The 24,993-nt window shown below is 36.1% G+C and overlaps 2 protein-coding genes and 1 pseudogene across 4 annotated transcripts; 2 read left to right on the top strand and 1 right to left on the bottom strand.

The window, feature by feature from the left end:
- Positions 1-854: 854 nt before the first annotated feature.
- Positions 855-5,061, top strand: LOC112796220 (metal tolerance protein 11). Of its 3 annotated transcripts, none has more exons than XM_025838581.3 (6): positions 855-1,409; positions 2,577-2,686; positions 2,858-3,103; positions 3,406-3,486; positions 3,580-3,817; positions 4,382-5,061. In XM_025838581.3, exons 1-6 carry the CDS (start codon positions 1,235-1,237, stop codon positions 4,522-4,524), a joined length of 993 nt encoding a protein of 330 aa, XP_025694366.1. In that variant the 5' UTR covers positions 855-1,234; the 3' UTR covers positions 4,525-5,061. The 3 variants fall into 3 exon arrangements, with proteins under 3 accessions (XP_025694366.1, XP_025694364.1, XP_072091153.1); XM_025838579.3 differs by having other exon boundaries at positions 863-1,409; positions 3,580-3,813; XM_072235052.1 differs by lacking the exon at positions 855-1,409 and adding an exon at positions 1,766-1,941 and having other exon boundaries at positions 3,580-3,813.
- LOC140184036 (uncharacterized mitochondrial protein AtMg00810-like) lies at positions 4,781-7,832 on the bottom strand (annotated as a pseudogene).
- Positions 7,833-15,553: 7,721 nt separating this feature from the next.
- Positions 15,554-18,994, top strand: LOC140184035 (uncharacterized). Its single transcript, XM_072234318.1, has 6 exons — positions 15,554-15,964; positions 16,096-16,550; positions 18,007-18,080; positions 18,211-18,399; positions 18,504-18,748; positions 18,875-18,994. Exons 1-6 carry the CDS (start codon positions 15,554-15,556, stop codon positions 18,992-18,994), a joined length of 1,494 nt encoding a protein of 497 aa, XP_072090419.1.
- The last annotated feature ends 5,999 nt before the right edge of the window (positions 18,995-24,993 follow it).

Genomic DNA, 24,993 nt, shown 5'->3' with positions numbered 1-24,993 from the left:
TGACTAAAGAAAATTCCAACATATTATTAGAGCTTCCCTTATTTGCAATATTTAGAGATTGGGTCCAAGATTTGAAAACATTTTATCCATATATTTAAGATACTATCTAGTTGTCGAGAATAAAATACAAAAAAGATTATCAAATATTTTATTCATGTCAAATAAAATATTACATCATAAATGTTGTTACGTTAAGAAATGAATAAATTCCTTGTCATATCCAATAAAAAGGGAGGTGCATCATATCAAACTAAAAATGAAAGTTCTTTTTTTTTTTCATTTAACATAATATTCTTTCACCAATTCTTAAAAAAAAATCTTTCAATATTGTCGAGTAAAGAATTTAAGCCATAAAAATCTTTCAATATTATTATAAATATATTTGATTATTTGTCTATTACATAATTAGTTATTTTAATATAATAAATTTAATTATTTTAATAATTATTATTTAATTTAAAAATACAAATCAGTATATATAATACATAATTATTTTTTTTCATAAATTAATTTTTAGTGTATATAAACATTTTTGAGAGTCAGTATATTTACCAACACTCATGCACTTTAAAAAAAGTATCAATACGGAAGTATACATAATTAGTTACCAATAATGATAGATACTAGATATATAATTTTTATATTAAAAGTATTGCATGCTCCATTATTTCAGCTAAAAGAATCTATATTTTGTCAACTCTATTTACAGCAATCATAAAAGTCTTTACAAATTGGGAATTCTATTTTTTTTTTGAAAAAAAAACGTTGAGATTCAGTGAATGTGATTTACATTTACTTTGATATTTTGTTGGTAACTACATTTACTTTAATATATTATTTAATTTGTTATTTTTATCATAGAAACATAATCCAAATAAACCAAACCTATACGTATCGCGCGTTTCTTACTCTCTCAGTTTCAGCTACTACTCACTCCTTCAGCTCATTTCTTTTTCATGCCCTTCAATTCCCCCTCTCACGTTTCGAACGAAACTATTTCAATTGTGTCTGCATCTTTATTACTAGCAAAGAAGAAAGAAGAGAGAAGAAAGAAGAAAGTATATCATAGCATCAACACCAACCACAACCACAACGTTCTCTAAAATGCATCAATGCAATCACAACCGTTGATTCTTCTTCTTTCAAAATCTTGATCTAATTTTTCAGTTAACAACGACGACGGCGAGAACGTTATAAACGACGGCGTTTTAGGGGTTTGTGGTGAACGGAGACAATGGTGGAGACGTTGGAGGTGCAAAGCGACGAGCAGAGGTCGCTGCTGTCGCCGGATTCGAACAATGGCGACCGTTCATGGCGGTTGAACTTCGAAGGGTTTCAGATGTCGTCGCCGCACGCCGACAAGCAAGTGAAACCCTCACGTGGAATCCATGACTGCTACGGTGTTCTAGGTACAACACAATTATAAAATCGAAATGGAAAAAAAAAAAAAAGAGAAGGAACAAATGAAGAAATAAGATGAAGATAAATTGAGTAATGATTCTAATTAGTACCTTAATTTGTAAGTGATTCAAATTAGTACCTCACATCGCTACTTGTCAGATCCTAATTTGATCAAAACTTTACTAGTTTGAGGGCGAATTTGAGGATTTACTGACAAATATAAAAATTTTGCTATAAGTCTATAACCTTTTTGGATTTTCTTTCGGTATTGGTTTTGTAGTATATTTTGTTGGAATCTGCTTTTTGTTATGATATGGTGTGGTTAATTTATTTATTGTGAGTGCGAATCTGGAATTTGCTTTCTACGAATGGTTGTAGTTAATTGCGAGCTTGTGCTTCTAGAGTTTTTGCTGCTTCTGTGTGTACGAGAAGGATTTAAGCTCCCTGTTTTATATTCTTTTGTATTCTCTTTTGCTATAAGAGTATACTAATACTATTTAGGGTTAGTTTTTCTCTTTCCGATGGTGGATTTCGTTCAAGGTGAAATTTCAGAGTTTGTCGTTGCATTTATGTTTGTTTGGCCTGGTTTGATAGTATTTATTGGAATTTTGTGTTTTGGCTTAAGGGTCTGGGACTCTGGGTATAAAGTGAAGGTCCTTGTGAAGATTTGGGTGTTTTGGGGTTCTTTCCGTTTGCACAATAAGTTAGTAGCTTTCGGTGATTGGATTGTACACTTTCATGCTCCATGTTTTTAACTTGAAGAAGTTGCATGAAATGAAACTGGTGTATTAGGTTTTGCATTTGGATTTTGGATCTTTGCCTTGTGTCTTTAAATGGAGTTTTGTTGCTTCTGTGATTCCTGCAGATTTATGGAAGGCCTTGCTTTTCAAGTTTACAATCTGTCTGCTTGTTTTCATATGACTTGCTTACTGTGTTGTCTGGTTTATGGAGACTTTTTTCTTATTATTTTTGTGGTCCTTTAAATTAAGTTTATTTGTACTTGAGCTTTGAGTGTGCTACTGAATTTTCTTCATCCATGAATTCTTATGTGAGGATTTCTTTCTGAGAGGAGGTTAATTATATTTCTAACAAGTTTATTTTGAATGATGGTATCTGTATCGTACTCTTACCTACTGAAATTTGAAATGATATTTCTAAAAGTATTCATTCCTCAGGGCAAGAAGATGACATTGCTGATTACTATCAGCAACAGGTTGAAGTGCTAGAGGGCTTTAATGAAATGGATGCCTTGGCAGAACGTGGTTTTATTCCTGGGATGTCAAAGGTCTATATTTCATTCTGCTTTCTATGTTTCCAGCTGAGTTTTCCAAACAAATTGATGTCCATATAATCGACTAGAGTAAAAAGTGGTTATATAAATAAGTCACTATTGAAAAATATTTTAACGTTCCAAATACATCAGTGCCTTTGGCTGAATATCCAATTTTGTGTACAGGAGGAGCAGGAAAAGCTAGCAAGAAGCGAGACGTTTGCCATCAGACTATCAAATGTAGCAAACATGGTTCTCTTTATTGCTAAAGTCTATGCATCAATCAGAAGTGGTTCCTTGGCCATCATAGCATCCACTTTGGACTCGCTTCTTGATCTCCTGTCTGGATTCATACTCTGGTTTACTGCATTTTCCATGCAAACACCGAACCCATATCAGTACCCTATAGGAAAAAAGAGAATGCAACCTTTGGTTAGTTCTCCTAATTTATATTCTTTTTGAGAATGTCTGAATATCAACTTATGTTCTTGCCTGTCATAAAAAGAGTTGGTATTTTTCTGTTTCCCTATCTTCTTGGCTCTTGGGATTTACTTTATAATTAAATCAGATATTGAGAAAGATTACTACAATATAGTTTGGTTCTGTTGTGTAATTGTGTAATGCGTACATATGTTCGATGGATAAAGCATAAAAGAAAATTTCATCGATAATTCTCTAACGGATAATCATGTTTTCATCTTGCCACTAAATATTGAATTGAAAACTGGTTGCAGGGGATTCTTGTTTTTGCCTCTGTTATGGCAACACTAGGATTGCAAATTATTTTGGAGTCAATGCGGACACTATTATCAGATGTAAGTTGATCATTGGTTATGAAGTTGACATGCAAACGGATAACAATATATCTTGTTTCTCTAATCTAATCCATTGCATAATAACAACTCCAGGAAAATGCATTCAGCTTGACCAGAGAACAAGAGCAGTGGATTGTTGGTATTATGCTTTCAGTGACGTTGGTCAAATTCCTCCTAATGATCTATTGCCGCTCCTTTACTAATGAGATTGTCAAAGCCTATGCCCAAGATCACTTTTTTGATGTGATCACAAATGTCATTGGTCTCATTGCTGCACTTTTGGCAAATTATGTCGATGATTGGATGGATCCTGTTGGTGCTATCATTGTAGGTGAATATTCCCCCTTTGTTTATTGGTTTGAACTGTTATTTTGTTAGCCATAGAAAAGGACACACAAGTCTTCTGCCAAACTCTCCATGAATTTATGTTAAGTTCTGATTCATACCTAGGAGTAAAAGCTAATGAACCAAAAATATACAAAAATGATATTTTTATTCCTCACATTCATTGACAACAGTGACCATCTCTGCATTAGCTTCTGCTGTCCTCCTGTATTTTTGCAATTTATTCCTTTTTACGCATATCAATATCCTGTGCAAAAGGGACCTGGTTAGACGACTGCAACTGTCAAATTAGCCTCGTAATTTCTGTAGTCTCTCTTCCATGAATTATTGCATGTTATGATGGTTTGATGCATAAAGCATACCTTTTATATCATACTCTGACTTCTAAGATTTAAAGAACAATCATTAGTCCTTTTGAGCAGTACCATATTGTGATGGAAGCGATGTCATATTATCACTATTTATGTTTACTTGCCAGCCTATATAATAGCTTGTAACATATAACTTTCAATTGCCTTACTTATGGTTATGGCTGACTCTTCTACTACAGCTGGCTTTGTACACTATCCGCACATGGTCATTGACAGTGCTGGAAAACGTGAATTCCCTGGTTGGAAGATCAGCTGCTCCAGAGTATCTTCAGAAACTAACATACCTCTGCTGGAACCACCACAAGGCCGTGCGGCACATTGACACTGTGCGTGCTTACACTTTTGGGTCTCACTACTTTGTTGAGGTTGATATTGTCCTGCCTTCTGATATGCCCTTGCAAGAGGCTCATGACATTGGGGAATCGCTGCAAGAAAAGCTTGAGCTTTTACCTGAGATTGAACGCGCCTTTGTTCATCTTGATTATGAGTACAGTCACAAACCTGAGCATGCCCAATCCCATTGATAGCAGCAATTAGGAAATGCAATGCCTTGCCATCAATTGTAAATGTGAACCATTTCACTTGGATTCAACTCTAAAGTTGCTAATCTTTCCACATAACCCTGTCATGCACATAAGTTCTTAAATCTCAACTTGGTAATATATGCCCCAAGTGTATGTCATGATAGGAAAATCATGCAGAGATCCTTGAACATCCCAGAGTACTATAGTAGCTGAAATAGAATCCTTGCTTCCACCTCTATTCAGGTACATTATCACCCTTGTTTTGTATCTCAATATAGGGTGCTGGTTAAAATGTGCAAATATAATGTTTTCCTTGGACCAGTTTCATGATTAAACTATAGGATGTGCTATTTTCCAATTGTCACAAATCGTTTACCAAAAAATATAATAATCAACTTCAAACGTGAATTAGAATTACTGTTTACTAATTCATACCAGGCTCCATATCTATTTCACAGCTAGGACATATCAGTTACCACAACGAAAACATTAATAAATCCATAGTTCAGATTCCTGGAAAATAATTGAGACTAACTAAAATACACACAACCGTTGAATTGTTCTACCCAAGACTCTAATTGCTAAATTCAAAGGGATTGGTACAAAAATTAAGCTAGAAATAGTTACTTCTTCAACTAAACACCATTTGAAAATAGATGAAATGGGATAAAAGAAGGAAACCCGTTACTTACCTACCAACGACCTAATCCAATTGGACCATTCGTTTGCACTGAATTCAAAAATAAAGAGTTGAAATTTGAACCAAAATTCAACCATAGAAATTAGGAAATTCCTATTCATATGAGAATAAAAAAACCTGGCAGCTACGAAAGTTTAAATATTCCAGCCTATCTATGTAAGCAACCAACGGAATTTATGTAAAACCCGTAATATATGAATAGATCAACCTCCCAAAGAAAAACTAAATAAAAATTAAAAAACAAGAATCCAGGTATTTCGGGATTGATGAAGCGATTTGCACATTACGCTGAAATGTTAATTTAACCAAAAGACTTTGGAATTTTCAGCTGAATGCAAAAAGTGAATACGCTAATTAAACCCAAAAATACTGGCATAACATAAGATATAAAATCAGCAGATTCTAAATTGAAACTGTCTCTTTTCTTCCAAAAAATTCAAACAAGTTGAAATCGAAAAGAAGAAAGACAAAGAGGAACCCGCAACAAAAATTGGAGCTTGGCTACAAGACATAAGTAAATTCATAAGCAAGGGGATCTCATGATAATTTCAGCCAAATCTCGTCTGTTCTCGCCTGCATTGCTCACCACACAAGAATTGTGAGCCATAAAAAGCTCTATTCAGGCATCGAAAGGTAATTTCATGGTCTGGATAAACTTAAAATACAGCAGAAGAAATTTTAGTTATCACTTTTCAATGTTGATAGGATGGACGGTGCAACGAAGCTGGACGAGAAAGAGAACCATGTCCTGTCCTCAAAAGAAAAGGGTCCAGTTACGAACTCACTAAGGACCCACTTTCAGATGTCCAGTCCAATACAAGAAGTAATATTCCAGGTAAATTTACAAACAACTTATTGAAACCAGACAGCTTGCTATTTAGTTTTCACACTCATTTTGTATCTTCCCTAAATGAGTCGTCTATAGATGTATAGTTAAATTACAATAAAAGGATAAGGATTTTATGGCTTTGGTTTACAATTGGAGTTGTTAGAAACAAGAGCCGGAGAGAGTAATTTGAAAAGTGTATTATTTAGTCTGATCAAAAGTACAATGTACAAGGGATATATATAAGTTCCAGAAGAATCAAAGTAATAAAAATATAGAATCCTACAATTAATATACAGATATGCCATATAAATATAAACGATACTAACTGATCTAAAATGATTCCAATGATTCTCTAACATCCCCCCTCAAACTCAAGTGGGAGCTAAGGATACCATCTTGAGTTTGGATAACAAAGTCCGGAAACGAGTCGGATGATGAGCTTTCGTGAAGATATCAGCAGTCTGATCTAGTGTACCAACAGCAATGAGACGAACAGCATCATTAAGGATACATTGCCGAACAAAGTGACAATCAATCTCAATGTGCTTGGTGCGTTCATGAAAGACATCATTATGGGCAATCTGAATAGCACTGCGGTTGTCACAAAAAATATCAGTAGGGGACGACTGAGGAGCACCCAAATCTTCGAGAAGCCAACGAATGGAGATAACCTTAGCAGCGGTGTCAGCGAGGGCACGATACTCAGCTTCTGTACTTGATCGAGCAGTGAATGTTTGCTTCTTAGCACGCCAAGAAATGAGAGCATCACCAAGAAACAAACAGTAACCAGTAGTAGAACGACGATCAGTGGGATCACCAGCCCAATCAGCATTGGAGTACGCCTGAAGGCACAAAGAGGAATGGGCAGAAAAGTAAAGGCCATGAAATAGAGTGCCTTTGATGTAGTGAAGAATGCGAAGAACTGCCGCATAGTGAGTAGTCCGAGGAGATGACAAGAACTGGCTAAGTACATGAACTGGATAGGCAATGTCTGGTCGGGTGACAGTTAAGTAGACGAGTCCTCCAACTAACTGTCGATAGAGAGTGGGATTATCCAAAACAGTGTCATCCATAGGAGTAAATCGCACATTAGACTCAAGAGGAGTAGACTCAGTGCGACTATCTGTAATTTCGGCTCGAGTAAGGAGATCTGAAGCATATTTAGCCTGAGAGAGATAGATGCCATCATCGGTGGATATGACTTATAGACCAAGAAAATAGTTGAGAGAACCAAGATCTTTCATCTCAAAAGTACACTGAAGGGATGCCTTGAGATCAGAGATATCATCAGCATCATCTCCAGTAATGATCATGTCATCAACATACAGAAGTAGAAGAACGACTCCACGTTCACTTTTACGAATAAAGAGAGCATGCTCATGAGGACTGCAAGTGAAACCAAGACTGCATATGGTAGTGTTGAACTTGTCAAACCATTCACGAGGAGCTTGCTTAAGCCCATAGAGTGCTTTGCGAAGGAGACAAACTTTGCCAGAGGGACAAGGATAACCCGGAGGGGGTTTCATATATACCTGCTATTTCAAATCTCCATTAAGAAATGCATTCTTCACATCCATCTGACTGAGAGACCATTTTTTGACCGCAGCAATGGCAAGAAGAGTGCGAACAGATGTGAGACGAGCAACAGGAGCAAAAGTCTCTTCATAGTCAATACCATACTCTTACGTACAACCCTGAGCAACCAATCGTGCCTTATACCGGTCAATAGAACCATCAGAGCGAGTCTTGATCTTGTATACCCATCTGCTGCCTACAACTTCTTGAGCAGAAGGAGGATCAACCAAATCCCAAGTGTGTGCCTTTTCAAGTGCCTGTATTTCTTCCTGCATTGCTTGTTGCCAATTTGGATTTGTAGAGGCTTTTCTGAATGACTTAGGTTCATGTTGATGAAGGATAGTAGAAAAACAATGATAATCAAGAAGATGAGGAGGTGGATTCCTTATCCTAGAAAAACGAGCGGGAGGAGGAGGCATGACAGTAGGAGCAGGATCATTGTCCGGTCTGGAATCATTGGGAGATGGAGAAGGCGGAAGAATAGGAGGCTGTGGAGTCACTCGAGATAGAATCTGTAGAATCATCACTAGAAAAAAGATCAACATTGGGGTTAGTAAACAAAGGTGACTGAGTAGTAGGAATTGACTCAAAGGATGAGAACCGAGAAAACATGTGATGCTCCCAGAAGACAACATGACGAGATATACGGACATGTTTATAGAGAGGATCCCGACAACGATAACCCTTGTGTTCAGTGCCATAACCAAGGAAACAACACACACGAGCCCGAGGTTCAAGTTTACTATGTTCGTGAGGCTGAAGAAGAACAAAACATACACAACCGAAAACTCGAAGAGAACTATAATCTGGGGAAGTATGATAAAGACGCTCAAAGGGAGTAACATTACCAAGAACAAAAGAAGGGAGTCTATTAATAACATAAACAGCAGTAAGAACAGCTTCACCCCAAGTACGCTCAGGACACGAAGAAGAAAGGAGCATTGCACGGACGGAGTCAAGAATGTGACGGTGTTTGCGTTCAGCTCTACCATTTTGTTGAGACGTACCAAGACAAGAAAACTCATACAAAGTACCCTGTTTTGCAAGAAAGGTTAAGAGTTTGGAATCGCGGTATTCCATAGCATTATCACGTCTGAAAACCTTAATGACCTTTGAAAACTGAGTTTTAATTATAGTAGCAAAGTTGATATAGATTTGAGGTAACTCATGGCGATTAGTCATCAAATAAACCCAAGTAAAACGAGAATAATCATCAATGAAAATGACAAAGTATCGAGCTCCGCCCATAGAGGCAGTGGGAGCGGGCCCCAAACATCAAAGTGAATGAGATCAAAAGAAGAGCAAGCAAGAGATGAATTATTGTGAAAAGATAAAGCAAGTTGTTTGGCAGTTTGGCAAGAAATACAATCAAAAGATTCATTTGGAACCTGACCTAAAATACCCTGAGACACAAGAGGACGCAGTTTTCCTAAGGAGGTGTGGGCAAGACGTTGATGCCATAAGTGAAGGGTAGAGGGAGAAGAAGCAGCACAGAGATTTGGTACAGGAGGAATATGAAGTTTTTCGAGTTCAAACAACCTTCCGACCTTACGTCCAGTCCCAATGATCTGTCCCGTCCGAGGATCCTATACACGACAACCAGAAACAGAAAAAGTGACTTCAAAACCCAGATCAACAAGTTGACCAACAGAAATAAGATTAAAGTTTAATTTGGGAATATAATAAGTATCAGGAAGATTAAGAGTTGACTGGGATATAGAACCCTTGTATGTTGGGTGCAAGAGGGAACCATTTGTAGTATTGACAGAAGGTCCATTTGTAGTGGTAGACAGAGACAAGAAGAGATTATGCAATGGAGACATGTGATTAAAGCATCCCGAGTCAAAATACCATTTAGAAGTACATGGAGGGGTCGAAAGAGCAACAGGGTTATTACCAGAAAGAGAGAGAAGACGTTGAAGAAGAGACGCAACATCAGATAGAGAGACAGGAGACGAGTTGAGAGAAGCAGTGGTGGTAGATTCAACAGTAGAAGCAGGCGTGGGACGTGGTGGGCGAGTAGGACATGTAGTAATCAAATGTCCCGAGAGTTTGCAATAATGGCAAAACAGTTGTGCACAATGGTAGCTAATATGGCCTTTCTGGTGGCATGTGCGACATTCAACAGAGGGACAGCTGGAGAACGGGTGCCCGAAACGGTTACAGTTGCGACAGAAGGTACCCTTTCTGTCTGTGGCAGCAAAAACATCTGACTTTTCCATAATAGTAATCACAGAGAACAAGGAGAGGAGAGAAAACTGTAATTTCTGAGCAGAAAATGAGGAAACGGATGGCAAAATCGGAAAGAGCTCACCAAAAAACCTAAGGGAGGGTCCCACTGTCTGACACATCAGCGGCCACGTCAGATGCCACGTCAGCTGCTTCGTCAGCAGCCCAAGACACGTGGCAACACGCGATAGGAGGAAGGGGACGCATCAGCGCTGACGTGAGCACGGAGCTGGCAGCAGGTCAGAGAACGCGGGTCGGGCAGGCTCGGGTCAGACGCGAATTGGGCGGATCCGCGTGGGTGCTGGCGGTGACACGTGGCGCTGTCTGGGACCGTTGATCCTGGGCGTGGATCCAACGGTTCCGGATGGCGTCTGGGGAGAGAGAACCTGAAGCGGTGACCGGACTTCCAGTGGCGCGTGAGGGCACGTCCGGCGGCGGTAGGCGGCGAGTTAAGCGGCGTTGGAAAGCTTGCAACGAGTAGAAGACGAAGGTGGCGGCGGTGACGAACCAAAGCGTCAGAAAGATGTCAAAAACAGAGGACAAAGTACTGCCAGTGAAACAAGATAAAAGAGGTAGAAATCAATTGTTTCTGAAAAAAATAACCTAAACTCTTGATACCATGTTAGAAACAAGAGACTGAGAGAGTAATCTGAAAAGTGTATTATTCAGTCTGATCAAAAGTATAATGTACAAGGGATATATATAGGTGCCAGAAGAATCAAAGTAATAAATGTATAGAATCCTACAATTAATATACAGATATGCCATATAAATATAAACGATACTAACTGATCTAAAATGATTCCAATGATTCTCTAATGGTTCTCTAACAGGAGTGAAAAGGGATCTTCACATTGTCAAAACGGTTTATACTATCCACTCTTAACTTCCACTTATTAATTACGCAGGTGACGAAAGGTGTTGTAACTTCAAGGATAAGAGGATGGTGAATGAACTATGTAGCAACGAATGGTTAAGCTTCACAAACAGAAAATGTTTCGATTCTTTAGCTAATGAAATAACTCAACAGAAAGAAGCAAATGACATTCCACGCTTAGGTAAGAACCGTATAAATTCATATAAGTGTAGAAATACTTTTTATCAACCAAATAAATCTTTCCATCATAGAAGGTTTCAAGAACATTTTGCATATTAGCAAGTTGTTGGGGTCAATGATTTTGGCTAATATAGGTCTAATTATAGCTACCTAATACAAAAAATACAGGATTGGTACCACCTATTCAAAGAATTGCTGAAGAGCAACCACGTAGATTTTTGGATAACAGCTTCACCAGTGGTTTTAGAACAACTAATGTTGCAAAAACTATAGAAATAAATGAAAAACCCAGCATTCAGACAACATAGGACACGCCGTTCTTGGAGTCTAATGTGCTGTTACAGTTGACTTTATCAAGAGGTAATTATCATAAACAAAGAATTCGAACCAGAAGAGTTTTGTAATTATGTATGTTGGACTGTGAAGTGTTATTTTGATATTAGATGACTCAAAACATGCTAGGATGGAAAGAGCAGCCAAGATAGCTAAGAAAAAGAAGTGTGTGGGCGTTGCTTCCTAACAAGGTAAACATACCATACTCTGTAGTAGAGTATCCAAAGAAATTTCCTTCTTTCTAAGAAAGAGCATCAAAATATGTTGCATATGACTGATAGTTATTATTATAGTTGGTTAATAAATAAAAAATAATTGATATCATAGGTTATTCATGTGACTCAAAAAAATTTTCGTACAGAAGTTACCATTTCATTAATTGACATCCTAATTCATAACCAATTTTTTAGCTTGTAGTAGAGATAATACAATTTATGATAACAATGAATTGGGACTACAAAGGCATCCAGCCTATTAGGTTAAAGGGTCTTTATATATATAAACAACTATTGGTTGCTGATACATCTATTACTCATTGGAAATCATTAGGTGTTTTGGTTTTGTAATGGCCATAGAAAAATTATGCAATGTGTTAAAAAAAAAATATTCTTGGATTCTGAATAACAATATAAATAGTGAGCTTCTTACTATATGTAATAGAATAATAAGATAGCTTCGATTATAGGAGAGGTTAGTTAGCACATAGAAAAATTAGTGGAGAATACGGGTGATTATATCACATGGTAAAATTTTAAAAGATATAAAAAAATAAGTATATAATAAGGTGAGTTGTTATGCTATTTAGAAAAGCACAAATATAAAGTAAATACTTATACACAGGTAACCAATTGGTTTAAAGAATTGAAACTTCTCATCATTAAATATAATAGTATTTTATTTAATTTTGGCTTGGAGCAATATTGTAATGTAAAGAAATAATGAGATTAATTTAATTATAACAAAGGTTTAAAAGAATAAAGATAAAATGATGTGATAGATTGGATGCTGAATGATTATTGATGCTATAAAAAGACAGTAAAATTGTGTAGCCAATGCATGGTAAAATTTTATATGTATAAAAAAATAAAGTATAAAATTTCAAAAACCAATTATTAGAAACTAAGAATTATTAGATTTACAAAGTCATTAGTATCTTATGATTATATGAGTAATTAAATAAGGTGTTATCATGTGATCTAATTAATAATGACTCAGCTTATTCTTATAGTTGTGTTTAATACTAAAATTAAATATGAATTGATACACTCAAATTTATATGGGTCCACACAATATGATGAAAATATTAGCAAAAGAATCTAGACATACATAAACCTAAGAGGTAGTTTTTTTTCTTTTAAAAGTGCACATGTTTGGTTGTTGAAGGTATAGTAAACAATTTAGGAGTTATACAAACCACTTTCAATGTAGAGGACAAGAAAAATCTAATGGAATATACAGTTGATGGATGTATTATAGATCAAGATCAATGTGATGGAAGAAGTGAAAACTAGATTAAGAGAAATGTTTCTATACCGATTTCATCAGTCAGCCAATGGCCACTAAATCCACCATTAAAAGGTAAACAAGTAATAACAAAACTAATGTAGATTGAAGTAAATAGCTAGACGTATATTCTGATATTAAACACAAAATGAACTCTACAGGACAGCACGAAACGCGAGGATTGAGAGAGCATTCATATTAGCTAAAAAAAGTAAACCATAGTCTCACGCATCCAAAAAGGTACCAATCACGAATAATAAATACAACTACCAACTCAGCCATGTCCCTACACAACTTTAGATCATGCTGTCTACTATACGGGTGAAGTGAAAGTGTCTAAATTTTTACATAATTCTAATTTTTTGCTCGCAGGAACTATGCCTGCAAGCACATTCACCACACAAACCATAGAAGTGAGTTTGATGGAAGGTATCACAATCTTTTTGAATTATTATATAATAAATTGAAAGACAGTTGTTATATGTTATATGCACAGTGATTGAAAAAATATTGCATCAACATCCCTCCACTTAGAATTCACAATGAGACATATCCATATTACTAATTTATTCACAGTTGAAGCGATTAATGGAGTTGCTAATACTCTAGAATATTTAATTTTTATTAAAAAATTATTTGATAGAAAATATATAATTAGTTTGCAGTAGTTTAAACTTATTTTAGTTTTTATTAAAATTGTGTATTTTAACTTTTAAAATTACTGCTTCACTAATTAGATAATTTTGGCTATAACAAATACTTAATTTTCAATGTTATACATAATACACATATAAATATTAAAGCAAAATAAAATAATGTTATTTCCTTACTTTCTTAGCATTACATTAGGAAAATGTCAAATTGTAATAGAGACGTAATATGTGTATAGGGATTAGTGAGTAACTATTTATCAAAAAGTTACAAATGCATCAACCCATCAATTATTATAACCCCAAAAGAAAAAAAAATTGTCAATTATATCTAACGTACTTCATAATTGTAAAAAAAAGTGTATACATAGTTACCTACTTTAATTTTTGTGTATAAACTATTAAAATATATGAATAAAGAGTAAAAATAAATCCTATGGAACTAATTTAAACTATTCATAGAAAGTATAAAGAAATAAGTGTTGTTTAGTAGGATATAGTAGTTAGTGATTTTGTGCTAAAACCTAAACCTTTTTCTCCTTCCCTCTCAATAATTTAACTATAAAATCACCCCATTAATTTTAATAGATAAAACTCAATCAACGTAATTAGATCATCAAAAAATGAAATATGTCATATTTAAATATTTTTTTCTAAATAAGTAATAATATATATTTTCTTAATAAAAAAATAAAAAAATCCTTTTTATTTTATATCAATAATTAAAACTAAAAAGATATATATTTTTTCGGAGTCATAATTTGAGAATTATAGAAATTTATAACTTACTTCTTTTTGGCTTTTTAAGTACGTTATTTATTTATTCTGTATTTCTTAATTATTGGTGAAATAAATTTACAATTTTGATCTATTCCAAGTGATTAATGTAGTTGCTAATACTCTTGACAACAACCATATTCAACTTGATAAGTGTATTATATTACACTTGATTATTCTTCCTAAAATCAAATGTAAAGATGGTTTTTTTTCAATTTAAGTATGGTGTATGTGTACTTATCAATTATCCTTGGAATAGGTTAGCCAACATATGCTAGAAGGTATAAAAGGCAACTAATGGACGCCAAAAAGAGTCCTGAAATCTCCAAACACATGCAAGGTATGTTGAGCTCTTTGTATGTAATGTAGTATTTTTAGTTTAGGGCATTATTAAGAATTTATATTCACCCTTACATCCATTAATTAAGAATTTAAGATTATTCAGCTAAGATATCTAGCAATTGCGTTAGCAAGTGACAAAATTCTTTAATAAAAGTTTGGCCTACTCTATTGTTTACTATTAATTACAAAATGGTTGGAAAAAAAATAAAGTGGTTGCTAAAGGTGGAGCAAATGGGCTACAAAAGAAAATTATTAGAGTTTAAATAATTTTTATTCTTAAGGATTACTACTTAAAGTGGGCTCTTATTTACAGAATCAAATCAAAATATATGAATTTATTAAAAATCATGTTGGGTACTTTGTATGTTAGGCTCGGTAAGGACTCCAAGACAAAGACCTATGTAAGCTGATAAAGACTATTGCAAGCAAAATTGTGGTATGTTATGATTTGGTGGAGGGGAGCATTATTGGAAGTTACGGGTTTATAACTCTAACAAATCTGCTAAACAAACTGCATAATTTTTTATTTCCACTATTGGAACCTTAGGTTCTTACCATTCAGTTTCTTAGTTGTTAAGTCAATCAATTTACGACTAATTAGGTTACTTTTTGCACCATTGATTATCAAGAGTTAACTTCACAATGCAGGCAATAAGGTGTCACACAGATCTAATACACACATTAATTCTACTGAACGGTCAAATAAGGGTATGAGCTTACTTAATTGAATTCAACATAAAGTCTTATTTAATGAAAGTTTTAGGCAGAAAAAATATCTCAATCCTATTTTTATATTTTGTTGGTCAATATGCAGAGTATGTGAATATCGAATATGCCAATGTATGAATGTGAACATTGCAATGCTCTATATTGGTATGCTGAAAAGTCAAACAAAAGTTACAACACAACAGAACCAAAATTCACATTATGTTGTAAAGGAGGAAAGGTTCAACTTCCACAATTACAAGAGGCCCCGAGAGTGTTGTATGATTTGTTGTACAATAATACCCCTAAGAGCAAGCATTTTCGGGATAACATCAAAGCTTACAATAGCATGTTTCAGTTCACATCAATGGGTGCAAAAATAGACCGTGGCAGAAGTCAAGCAAGAGGGCCACCAACATTTATTCTTTGTGGAGAGAATTATCATCTAATGGGTAATCTGATTCCTCCAGAGGGAAACATTGCAAAATTTTCCCAACTGTATGTATTTGATACTCAGGATGAGATTGAAACTCGCATGGCAGCTATTCGGTAAATTTTAGGGTTATTTTTTTATAGAATAGATTTAGGATTTGAAGTTACTGTTGGGAGTTTTTTAATAACAATGATCCTATTAAAATCTGGTTGTACAAATTCTGTTGTCGTAAATAGGGTGAACATCACAAAGAGATACATGAAGATATTGTTAGAGAATTGAAACAGATGCTTGATGATAACAATGTATTGGTGAAGGCATTTCGCATGGTTAGAGACTCGCTCACACGAGAGTCTAATAATACAATAAAGCTCAGGCTTTTGGATAAAAGGGAAAAGGATGGTAGGCGATACAACCTGCCCAACACGGATGAGGTAGCTGCATTGATTGTGGGTGACTTTGACATAAATAAAACTGATAGGGACATTGTGGTAGAGACACAAAGTGGAAGGTTACAAAGGATTAATCAACTCAATCCTGCTTATTTGGGATTACAATACCCATTGTTATTTCCATTTGGAGAGGATAGTTACAAGGAAGACATACCTTTCAACAAGGGTAATCAAAGTGGTAGCAAAGGGCGACACGAGGTTTCATTAAGAGAATTCTTTGCATTCAGGATACAAGAAAGGTTAGCTGATGGATCTCCTTTGTTATATTCTAGACGACTATTCCAGCAATTCTTGGTTGATGGGTTCTCCATGATTGAATCATCTTGCTTAAATTATATACGACTTGATCAGGAGAAACTCAGATGTGAGATGTACAAGGGTATAAAGGAAGCAGTTTTGTCCTGGGAAACAACACCTTCATCGCGTGGCAAACGTATTATATTACCATCGTCATTCACAGGTGGCCCAAGAGATCAAAGGAAGCAAGGAAGAAAGCATGCAAGTAGAGAGAAGCACAAAAAGCCAAAGAATTGATCCAGGCCATGCACGCGCACGCGCACAAGGCGCTCGCGCGCACATTGCGAAACAGGCCAAGGACGCGCACGCGTACCGTGCGCGTACGCGCCGATGGTGGCATATGACCTCATTAATGTAACACGTGCCTGGCGATTTTGGAAGGTTTTCAGCAACCAACTTTGGCGCCAAAATGCATATAAGAGCCAAGGATTGAAGGGGATTGACACACATTGACACACATTCACATCCATAGACTAATTTTAGATCATTAGGTAGATATTTTTAGTTAGTTACATTTTGTAGAGAGAGAAACTCCAACTTCTCTCTAGGATTCATCTTCATTTTCTCAATTCTCAACCATTCGTTGGTGAGATCTATTACAACACTCAATTTACTTTGTTCATGTTGTAGATCATCTTCTCTAATCTCATTAGTGTTTGTAATTGTTCAAATCTCATAGATCTTAGGTTTAACTTTGTTGTTTTGGATTTTATTGATTCATTGAAGATCTCATTTTCATTGTTGTTCATTGTTGATTGTTGTTAATTTCTTGTGTTGAATTGCTTTGATTCTAATTCTCTTCTCTCCATTTTACTATGTCTTTCATTCTTGCTCTCCAAGTGTTTGAGAAAATGCCAACTTTAGATATGGAGTAGTATCCCCTCACTTGGCCTAGGGGTTGAGTCATTGGAGACACTTGAATAATGGATGTCAATTGTTGATTAAGAATTGAGGATTGCTAATTGACTTGGAGTGCACTAAAGCTAGACTTCCCTAGGGTAAGACTAGGACTTGTGACTCAAGTTAGTTACTTTTACTTGACTTTCCTCTATAATTAGGGGTTGACTAAGTGAAGCAACACTCCTTTGTTATCACAATTGAAGGAAGCTATAGTGATGGAACTTCCAATGTTCAACCTTGGCCAAGGCTTTTAATATTGATTGATTGTTGTTTTCTTTTATTAGTACTTTTATGCCACACTCTTCAAGCCACAAAAGACCACTTAACCAATAACATGCATCCTTGTAGCATTCCTAGGGAAGAACGACTCGGGACTAATACTCTCGATTATAGATTGTAGATTTGTTTGATGATGGATTTTGCGTCGGTTTAGACTATACTACGATTGATTACTTGATAATTTCTATACCGGCAAAAATTCATTCGTCAAATATGCAGGACATTCAAGGCAAAGCTGGATTTGATGATAAAAGATATTAGAGCAAACAAAATTTTTGGCAGAGTTTGTGCAGGTATGTCTAGAGACGAAATTAAATTACATTCGATTAATTGTTATTATAAATATTGTGTCTAAAATTTCAATGTCCATGCGTTTAAATATTGTATTGGATTTAGCTTATCTATGTCTTTTTGTTGACACAGTTGTATACACAATCGAATTTCAAAAACGGGGACTACCACACGCACATATACTATTGTTCTTACATAAGGATGACAAGTTTCCGACAGCTGAAGACATTGACAAGATCATATCTGCTGAGATTCCAGATAAGGAATTAGACCCTGAATACTTTGAAGCAGTGGAAAAGCACATGATACATGGTCCATGTGGTTTACGAGAAAAGATTCACCGTGTATGGAGAATGAAAAATGTGTACGTCATTTCCCTAAGCGTTTTGTCGATTGTACAACTATTGATCATAATGGGTATCCAGTATATAGGCGTAAGGAAGATGTAAGAACTATCAACAAGTATGGGGTTGACCTTGATAGCCGTTATGTGGTTCCACACAACAGACTACTACTTATGAGATATGGCGCACATATAAATGTGGAGTGGTGCAATCAATCAAGATCAATAAAGTATTTGATCAAATACGTGAACAAAGGTCATGATCACGTAACTGCTTCCTTCTATAGACGTGTCACAGCGGATGCTGAGTTAGATGAATATGATGAGGTGAGTATGTATTACGATTGTAGATACATATCACCATGTGAAGCGGCATGGAGGATTTTTGGTTTTAACATCCATTACAGAGATCCATCTGTTGTGAGATTAGGTTTTTACTTACCTGATGAATAGAATGTGATATTCAAAGACCACGAAAATCTGGAGGATGTTGTTCGAAAAGCATCAGTGAAAGAATCTATGTTTTTAGGATGGTTTGAAGCAAACAAGGATTATGCGAAGCAAGGGCACTGACCTATGCTGAACTACCAACTAAATTCGTATGGAAGCCAGATAGAGGGTTTGGTTGCCTAGAAAATCACACTCTGTTATCAGAAGAATTTTCTATGTACCTCCAGGATCCGGTGAAAGTTATTATATGCGGCTATTGCTCAATTTCGTAAGAGGGCCAACTTCTTATGAGGACATTCGTACTATAGATGGTGTTTTATATTCTACTTTCAAAGATGCATGTTACGCACGTGGCCTCTTAGATGATGACAAGGAATATATTGATGCAATAGTGGAAGCAAGCCACTGGGGATCGGGTACATACTTGAGGAAGCTATTTGCAACGTTGTTGTTTTCAAATTCAATGGATACACCAGAACACGTATGGCAGAAGACATGACATCTGTTATCTGATGATATACTTCATAGGCAGAGGAGGCTGCTTGACAATCCAGGTAATTTATTGTGCAATCTAAGGTTTTGTATTCTTAAACTGAATGGAATGTCAATATCAGTAACATATTGATATTTATGTTAAATGAAAATTCATTGTTAACAGTGCCATATGTGTTTGTAGGATTTTTCGAGAAATTTTGTAAGTCTATGTAAGTATATTGTGTATAATAAAAAATTTAAGAAATGAGAAGTTTTTTAGTAGCCATGCTAATCATAATTGGACTTAGGTGTATTATAGGATATAATTAGCAATTCAATTAATAGAACCAAGATTCCATAATGGACATGCAATCTTATCTTATAAGAGAGATAGTTATTAGTGTACTCAATAAGTTGTCTTTATCTAAGCAAATAGGATAAAATTTAATATTATTTGGTTTTATTTTTTTTTCTGGTTACGTAACTGAAGTTATTCTTCAAGATTCATTCATACAAATTTGGTCTTTCTATTGACAGATTTATTCCTTTCCGATGATGAACTAAAGGAGTTGACGTTGATAGAAATTGAGAGAACACTTAACTCATACAATAATAGTTTGCAGGATTTCTCTCCGATGCCAGTCTCAGATATAAGCGAACTGAATAGTCAACTATATGCTGATGGAATAAACAGGTTAAAATACATGACCAAAAAAATTTATTTGAATAATATTTAATTAATTTTAATTTTTTTTAAAATAGCATTCTACATATGAAGATACAAAAGTAGTTACTTATTTGGATTATATAATAAATATAAATTGTAAATCTCTGATATTATTTTTTTTCTAATGAAGAATGATAAACCACTATTTTATGGTTTATAATGTGTTTAATTGTGTGGTTTTATCATGGTCTTTATCCACTTATTCATATAATTAGCATGCATTTATATTTCCTTCCTAAAATTATTACATGATTGGAAACATGCTTCTTTGGTCTTAATTTAGCTAATCTTAATCATCTCTTATTACCATTCGATGCCTTGATCTGTGTGTTAAGTGTTTCAGGCTTTATAGGGCATGGATGAGTGAGAGATTGGGAAGGAAACTTGCAAATACAGAAGAGAATTCAAAATGGCGCCGTTGCCGGGGAATTGCAAACGTGTGCCTTATTATTGGTTATTGTAAATATTTTTCAAAAAAAAAAAACAAAATATTTTTCTTTTACTTGTTTATTTGTTTTTTCTTTTTCCCCTTATTTCTGATAACTACTATGAATTCTCACCCCTCTCGCTTTGAGTTTAGTTCTAATTTTGTTGCAAGGAATGGAAGCTATAACAGGACTATGCATCAAGGTCTAAGCAATCAAAGATGGATGGAGCCACAAGGATCCGATCAACCCTTTAGGCAACAACATCCTCCTAAATATCATGGACAAAGACCATTTTACAATGCATGCCCAACTAATAGATTTGGTGGACCACCTTGTAACTACCAACAAGCCCCACCCTCTGCTCAGAGACCATCCTCTCGACACAACTTCGAACCACCACACTCACAAGCTTCTTTTCACCATTCACTACCACATGATCCTTATCCACCCCAACGCCAATCTAATTACTCCCAAGAACCACCACTCCCATATACACCATCTCCATATCCTTATCAAGAGGAACCACTTTCGCGTTATGAACCTTTTCTCCCAACAAATGAACCCTCCTATCTACCCCAAACCTCTGTGGAAAGCAAACTTGCCTCTATCATTAGTCTCACCTCTACTCTTCAAGCACTTATATCCCGCTTGGGCCAACCCTCTACACCCAATATTCAATCCTCAAGCTCCACTGCACTTCCATCTCAACCACATAATGATCCACCCATCCCATCACCACCATCCATGGAAGAGCACCAACATCCATCAATCTAAGAGCAACATGATCCCAATGATACTATTGACATGGAACAAGAGAGAGATGATCATCTTCGTGAATCCATACTTCATAAGGAGCTAGAGGAGGCACTAAAGGTGAAGGTAGTAGAGACCCTTGAAGTCGACAACGCGGTTGAAGAACTAGTGAAAGAAGACAACAAGGAGGATTTTGTAATTGAAGGTGAAGAAATGGTTGAACAGGAAATCATCAAGGATGAATACAATTTCATACTTAAATACCTGGATCAAGCAAGAAATCAATTATCTTCCAGACGTTCAGCCCTTCAACAGACTCCCATGGCTTTATGCGGAGAATCCAATGAAGAACGCAACACAAAGAAGACACTAGAAGCTCCAATGGACAACATAGAGCATAACTTCGTACTGGAACAATTAGAGGAAGCTGTCATGGTAGAAGAAGAAGAGTTGGTTGAAGATTTAGGAGATGCCGAACCGCCACCTGAATCCAGAGTTGTGGAAAATTTCGTCAAGGATGTTACAATTAATGCTCAAGAGGATGTTGCGCAGCCCCCAATGCAAATATCTTATGAAGAACTGGACGGAATTACCCAAGACACATGTTTCCTTGATGATGATGATCACAAGTCAAGTCCTCTTAGTAATGAACTTGTATCCGCAAGTGAATTCTTTGAGACAGAAGAATCTTCCCCAAGTGAATATGAAGATGATGCAGAGGTTGACTTTTCTCAACCTCCTGTTTATGACTCAAGTGATGAGGAAGATATCAATGACTTTGATCAAGACATGGGTGAAGTTGAAGAAATTTGCAAGGAAGCGGAGGAATTCACTGAAGACCACAAGGGAGTAAAGCTTGCAGAACCACTGAAAACACCTATCCCAAGGCCACTACCACCCAATACAAACCTCAAGTGGGTAAAATCCTTAGCTTTTATCTTTACTTTTCCACTTGAATATGGTCTGCTTGAAACAGATGGCCAGCTTAGAGCTCTTTGCGGCTTTAAGAGTAAAAGGGAAATGACTCGCACTCAGAGATGGTATGCAAGATTCATTGAGGTTTCACACTTCAATTGGAGGTGCAGGAATTGGTGTTAAGCTCAATTGCAAGAATCTTGGAAGTTGATTGGTCACACCAGTGAGAATTCAGACTACTCACCACCCGGTTGGAAAAATGCAGATCAAGACAAAGATTGGTGTAAAATTAGAGTTTGGGATCCTGGAATCTATTCTAACATTCAACACCCAGGGACCCTGGAAATCTGTTTGAAACTGATCAAAGGTTTTATGTGCCTTGTTTGGGACCCCGGAGGATGCTGGCACTCCAAGCACTGGTGGAGATTTCAGGATGAGTTCAAGCACAAGCCACCTTGACAAAGAGCTCGCCAAATGTCCAACTTAAGGACTTTAACTAAAAGTGTTGGGTGGGAGACAACCCACCATGGTATGATCGTTCTCTTTTTAGTTTTAATTTTAGTCTGTTTTTGAATTTTTATTGAACCTGCAATTTTTGCATGACATTCATTGCATTTTGTATTCTGCATACTGCACACACAAAAAAATTACGCACGCGACGCGTCTGCGTCGTATGTGCATTAGGGAGAAAATAAATTGAACAGAGAGTCACGCAAAAGCGTGGCTGGAGGCGTGCCTTAGGCACAAATTGATCCACGCGACCGCGTCGTTGACGCATCCACATCATGTGGAAAAAATGCCTCCCACGCGTCTGCGTCACCCATGCGAACGCGTGCCCTGAAATCGACATAAAAAGGGTATATGGCCGACAGTTGGGCTAGAATTGGGCTGGACTCGTGCTAGAAGCACATGCCCTGCCACGCGTACGCGTGCCCTACGCGTCTGCGCCGTTTTTGGAATACCAAGCTGAATTGAAATATGGTCATCCACGCGATCGCGTCAACCACGCGACCGTGTCACCCTAAATTTTGGCAATATGCATATCAAACAGAGAGTTGTGCGTGCGCGAGGCTACTCTCGCGCCACTAGCACAAATCGAGTCACGCGTCCGTGTGCCCCACGCGTCCGCGTCACTTGAATTCATCACACCCCACGCAATCGCGTACACTATGCGTCCGCGTCGCCTGCGCCGCACAACTTATCCAGCTCAGCGCCAATTATCTTATTTTTTCTTCTCTAATCCTAATATCTTCTTTCTTCCTCCTTTCTTCCTTCCTTTCTCTTCATTTCCTTAACTTCTCATCCTTCTTTTCCTTCATTCTATTTTACTTACTTCATCTGCATACTTTCATTCATTGCATTCATGCATATTTTTTGGTGTTGATATTTATTTTATGGATTGTTGAGAAATTATTTGACAATTATATATTATTTTTAAAGGGTGCTTGCATGTTCTAATTAATATTTTTCATACCTTATTTACTATGCATGCTATGTGTTTGTGAAAAAGTCCGTATGGCATCATGCACTTTTCTACATTATTCTATTCTACTATCCAATGCTTGCTTTTCACAAATTCCCTTTACTATTTTATTAATTAAATATAATTGTTAATACAAACGTTATTGTTAGTTTCTCACGACTAATAATACATTAAGGCTTTTGATGCTTGATCTATGCTACTCATGCCCTTGCCGGCATGCTAATAAACATCTTGCATCCAATGCTCCCCATGCCTTGCTATATTTTCATTGATGAACTGATCACATGGAATCGCGACCATGTCTTTCATTCACTATTTTCCTTACTTGGCATAATTATCACTCGTACCGCCCTCCTCTTTGCTCTATCCCTTTGACTTTATGTCCCCTTCTCTTCTCCCTTTTTCAGGCTGGCCACCAGGAAGAGTAAAGAGAAAGACTCTACAACGAACACCAGCTGAGGAACCACCATCCCCCATCCACCTGCACATCTTTGCATGCACCGAGGACGGTGCAACCTTTAAGTGTGGGGAGGTCGATACCGATCTCCACGGGTTAGTTAGTCCCTTCTCAACACCAATTTTTGTTTTTCATTGTTGCATTTGCATGTTTGATTGCATGTTTATTTTTTGTGCATACTTTACCACTTGGTTAAAGTAATATTTTCTTTTTCAAGAAATTTTTATAGTATTTCACTAATTTTGAATAAAACTTTTTGAAAAACTTGTTTGAAGAAATATTATTTTGGAACATAGTTTAGAGCTCGAACACACAAAACCAGTGAGATTTTGAGCCTATTTGATTGGTTGCATTTTATCAACCAATATTTTATTTTTGGTGTGTGTTTTTCTCTCTAAAATTGTGATCTTTGTCTTGCTTAATTCTATATTCCCATTGTTTGATGTATGCATGCACTGATATGATTGAGGCATTTGTTTCACTAAGCTTACATACCCATATGGCCTTACCCCTTTCATTATCCTTTGCAAACCAATTTGAGCCTAATATACCCATTTGTTCTTTACTTTATCACATTACTAACTCTAAGCGGAAAACAATAATGTCCTTAATTTGAATTCTTGGTTAGCTTAGACTAGTAAAAGTGCTCATGATTTAAGTGTGAGGAAGTTGGGTTTGAAAATATTTGGTTTGAATAATTGGGTGTTGTATATTTTAGTGAAAATGTGCAAAACAATGGTTGAGCACATGTTATTGCATTCAATACTTTAATCATATGCATTGAGAAAAATAATAATAATAAAAAAAACAAGTGAAAAAAGAAAAAGAAAAGAGCAATTAATAAAAGGGGACAAAATGCCCCAAAGTAAGTGTTGGTATCAATGC

This window comes from Arachis hypogaea, chromosome 4, assembly GCF_003086295.3.
Source record: "Arachis hypogaea cultivar Tifrunner chromosome 4, arahy.Tifrunner.gnm2.J5K5, whole genome shotgun sequence".
NCBI lineage: Eukaryota > Viridiplantae > Streptophyta > Magnoliopsida > Fabales > Fabaceae > Arachis > Arachis hypogaea.
This window is presented reverse-complemented; position numbering and strand designations above follow the sequence as displayed.

Coding starts and splice junctions, on each gene's coding strand:
- LOC112796220 (XM_025838579.3), top strand. CDS start 1,235: ATGGTGGAGACGTTGGAGGTGCAAAGCGACGAGCAGAGGTCGCTGCTG. Junction 2,687..2,857: donor TTATTCCTGGGATGTCAAAG/GTCTATATTTCA, acceptor TTTTGTGTACAG/GAGGAGCAGGAAAAGCTAGC. Junction 3,814..4,381: donor ATCCTGTTGGTGCTATCATT/GTAGGTGAATAT, acceptor CTTCTACTACAG/CTGGCTTTGTACACTATCCG.
- LOC140184035 (XM_072234318.1), top strand. CDS start 15,554: ATGCCAATGTATGAATGTGAACATTGCAATGCTCTATATTGGTATGCT. Junction 15,965..16,095: donor ATGAGATTGAAACTCGCATG/GCAGCTATTCGG, acceptor TGTCGTAAATAG/GGTGAACATCACAAAGAGAT. Junction 18,081..18,210: donor TTTTGGCAGAGTTTGTGCAG/GTATGTCTAGAG, acceptor TTGTTGACACAG/TTGTATACACAATCGAATTT.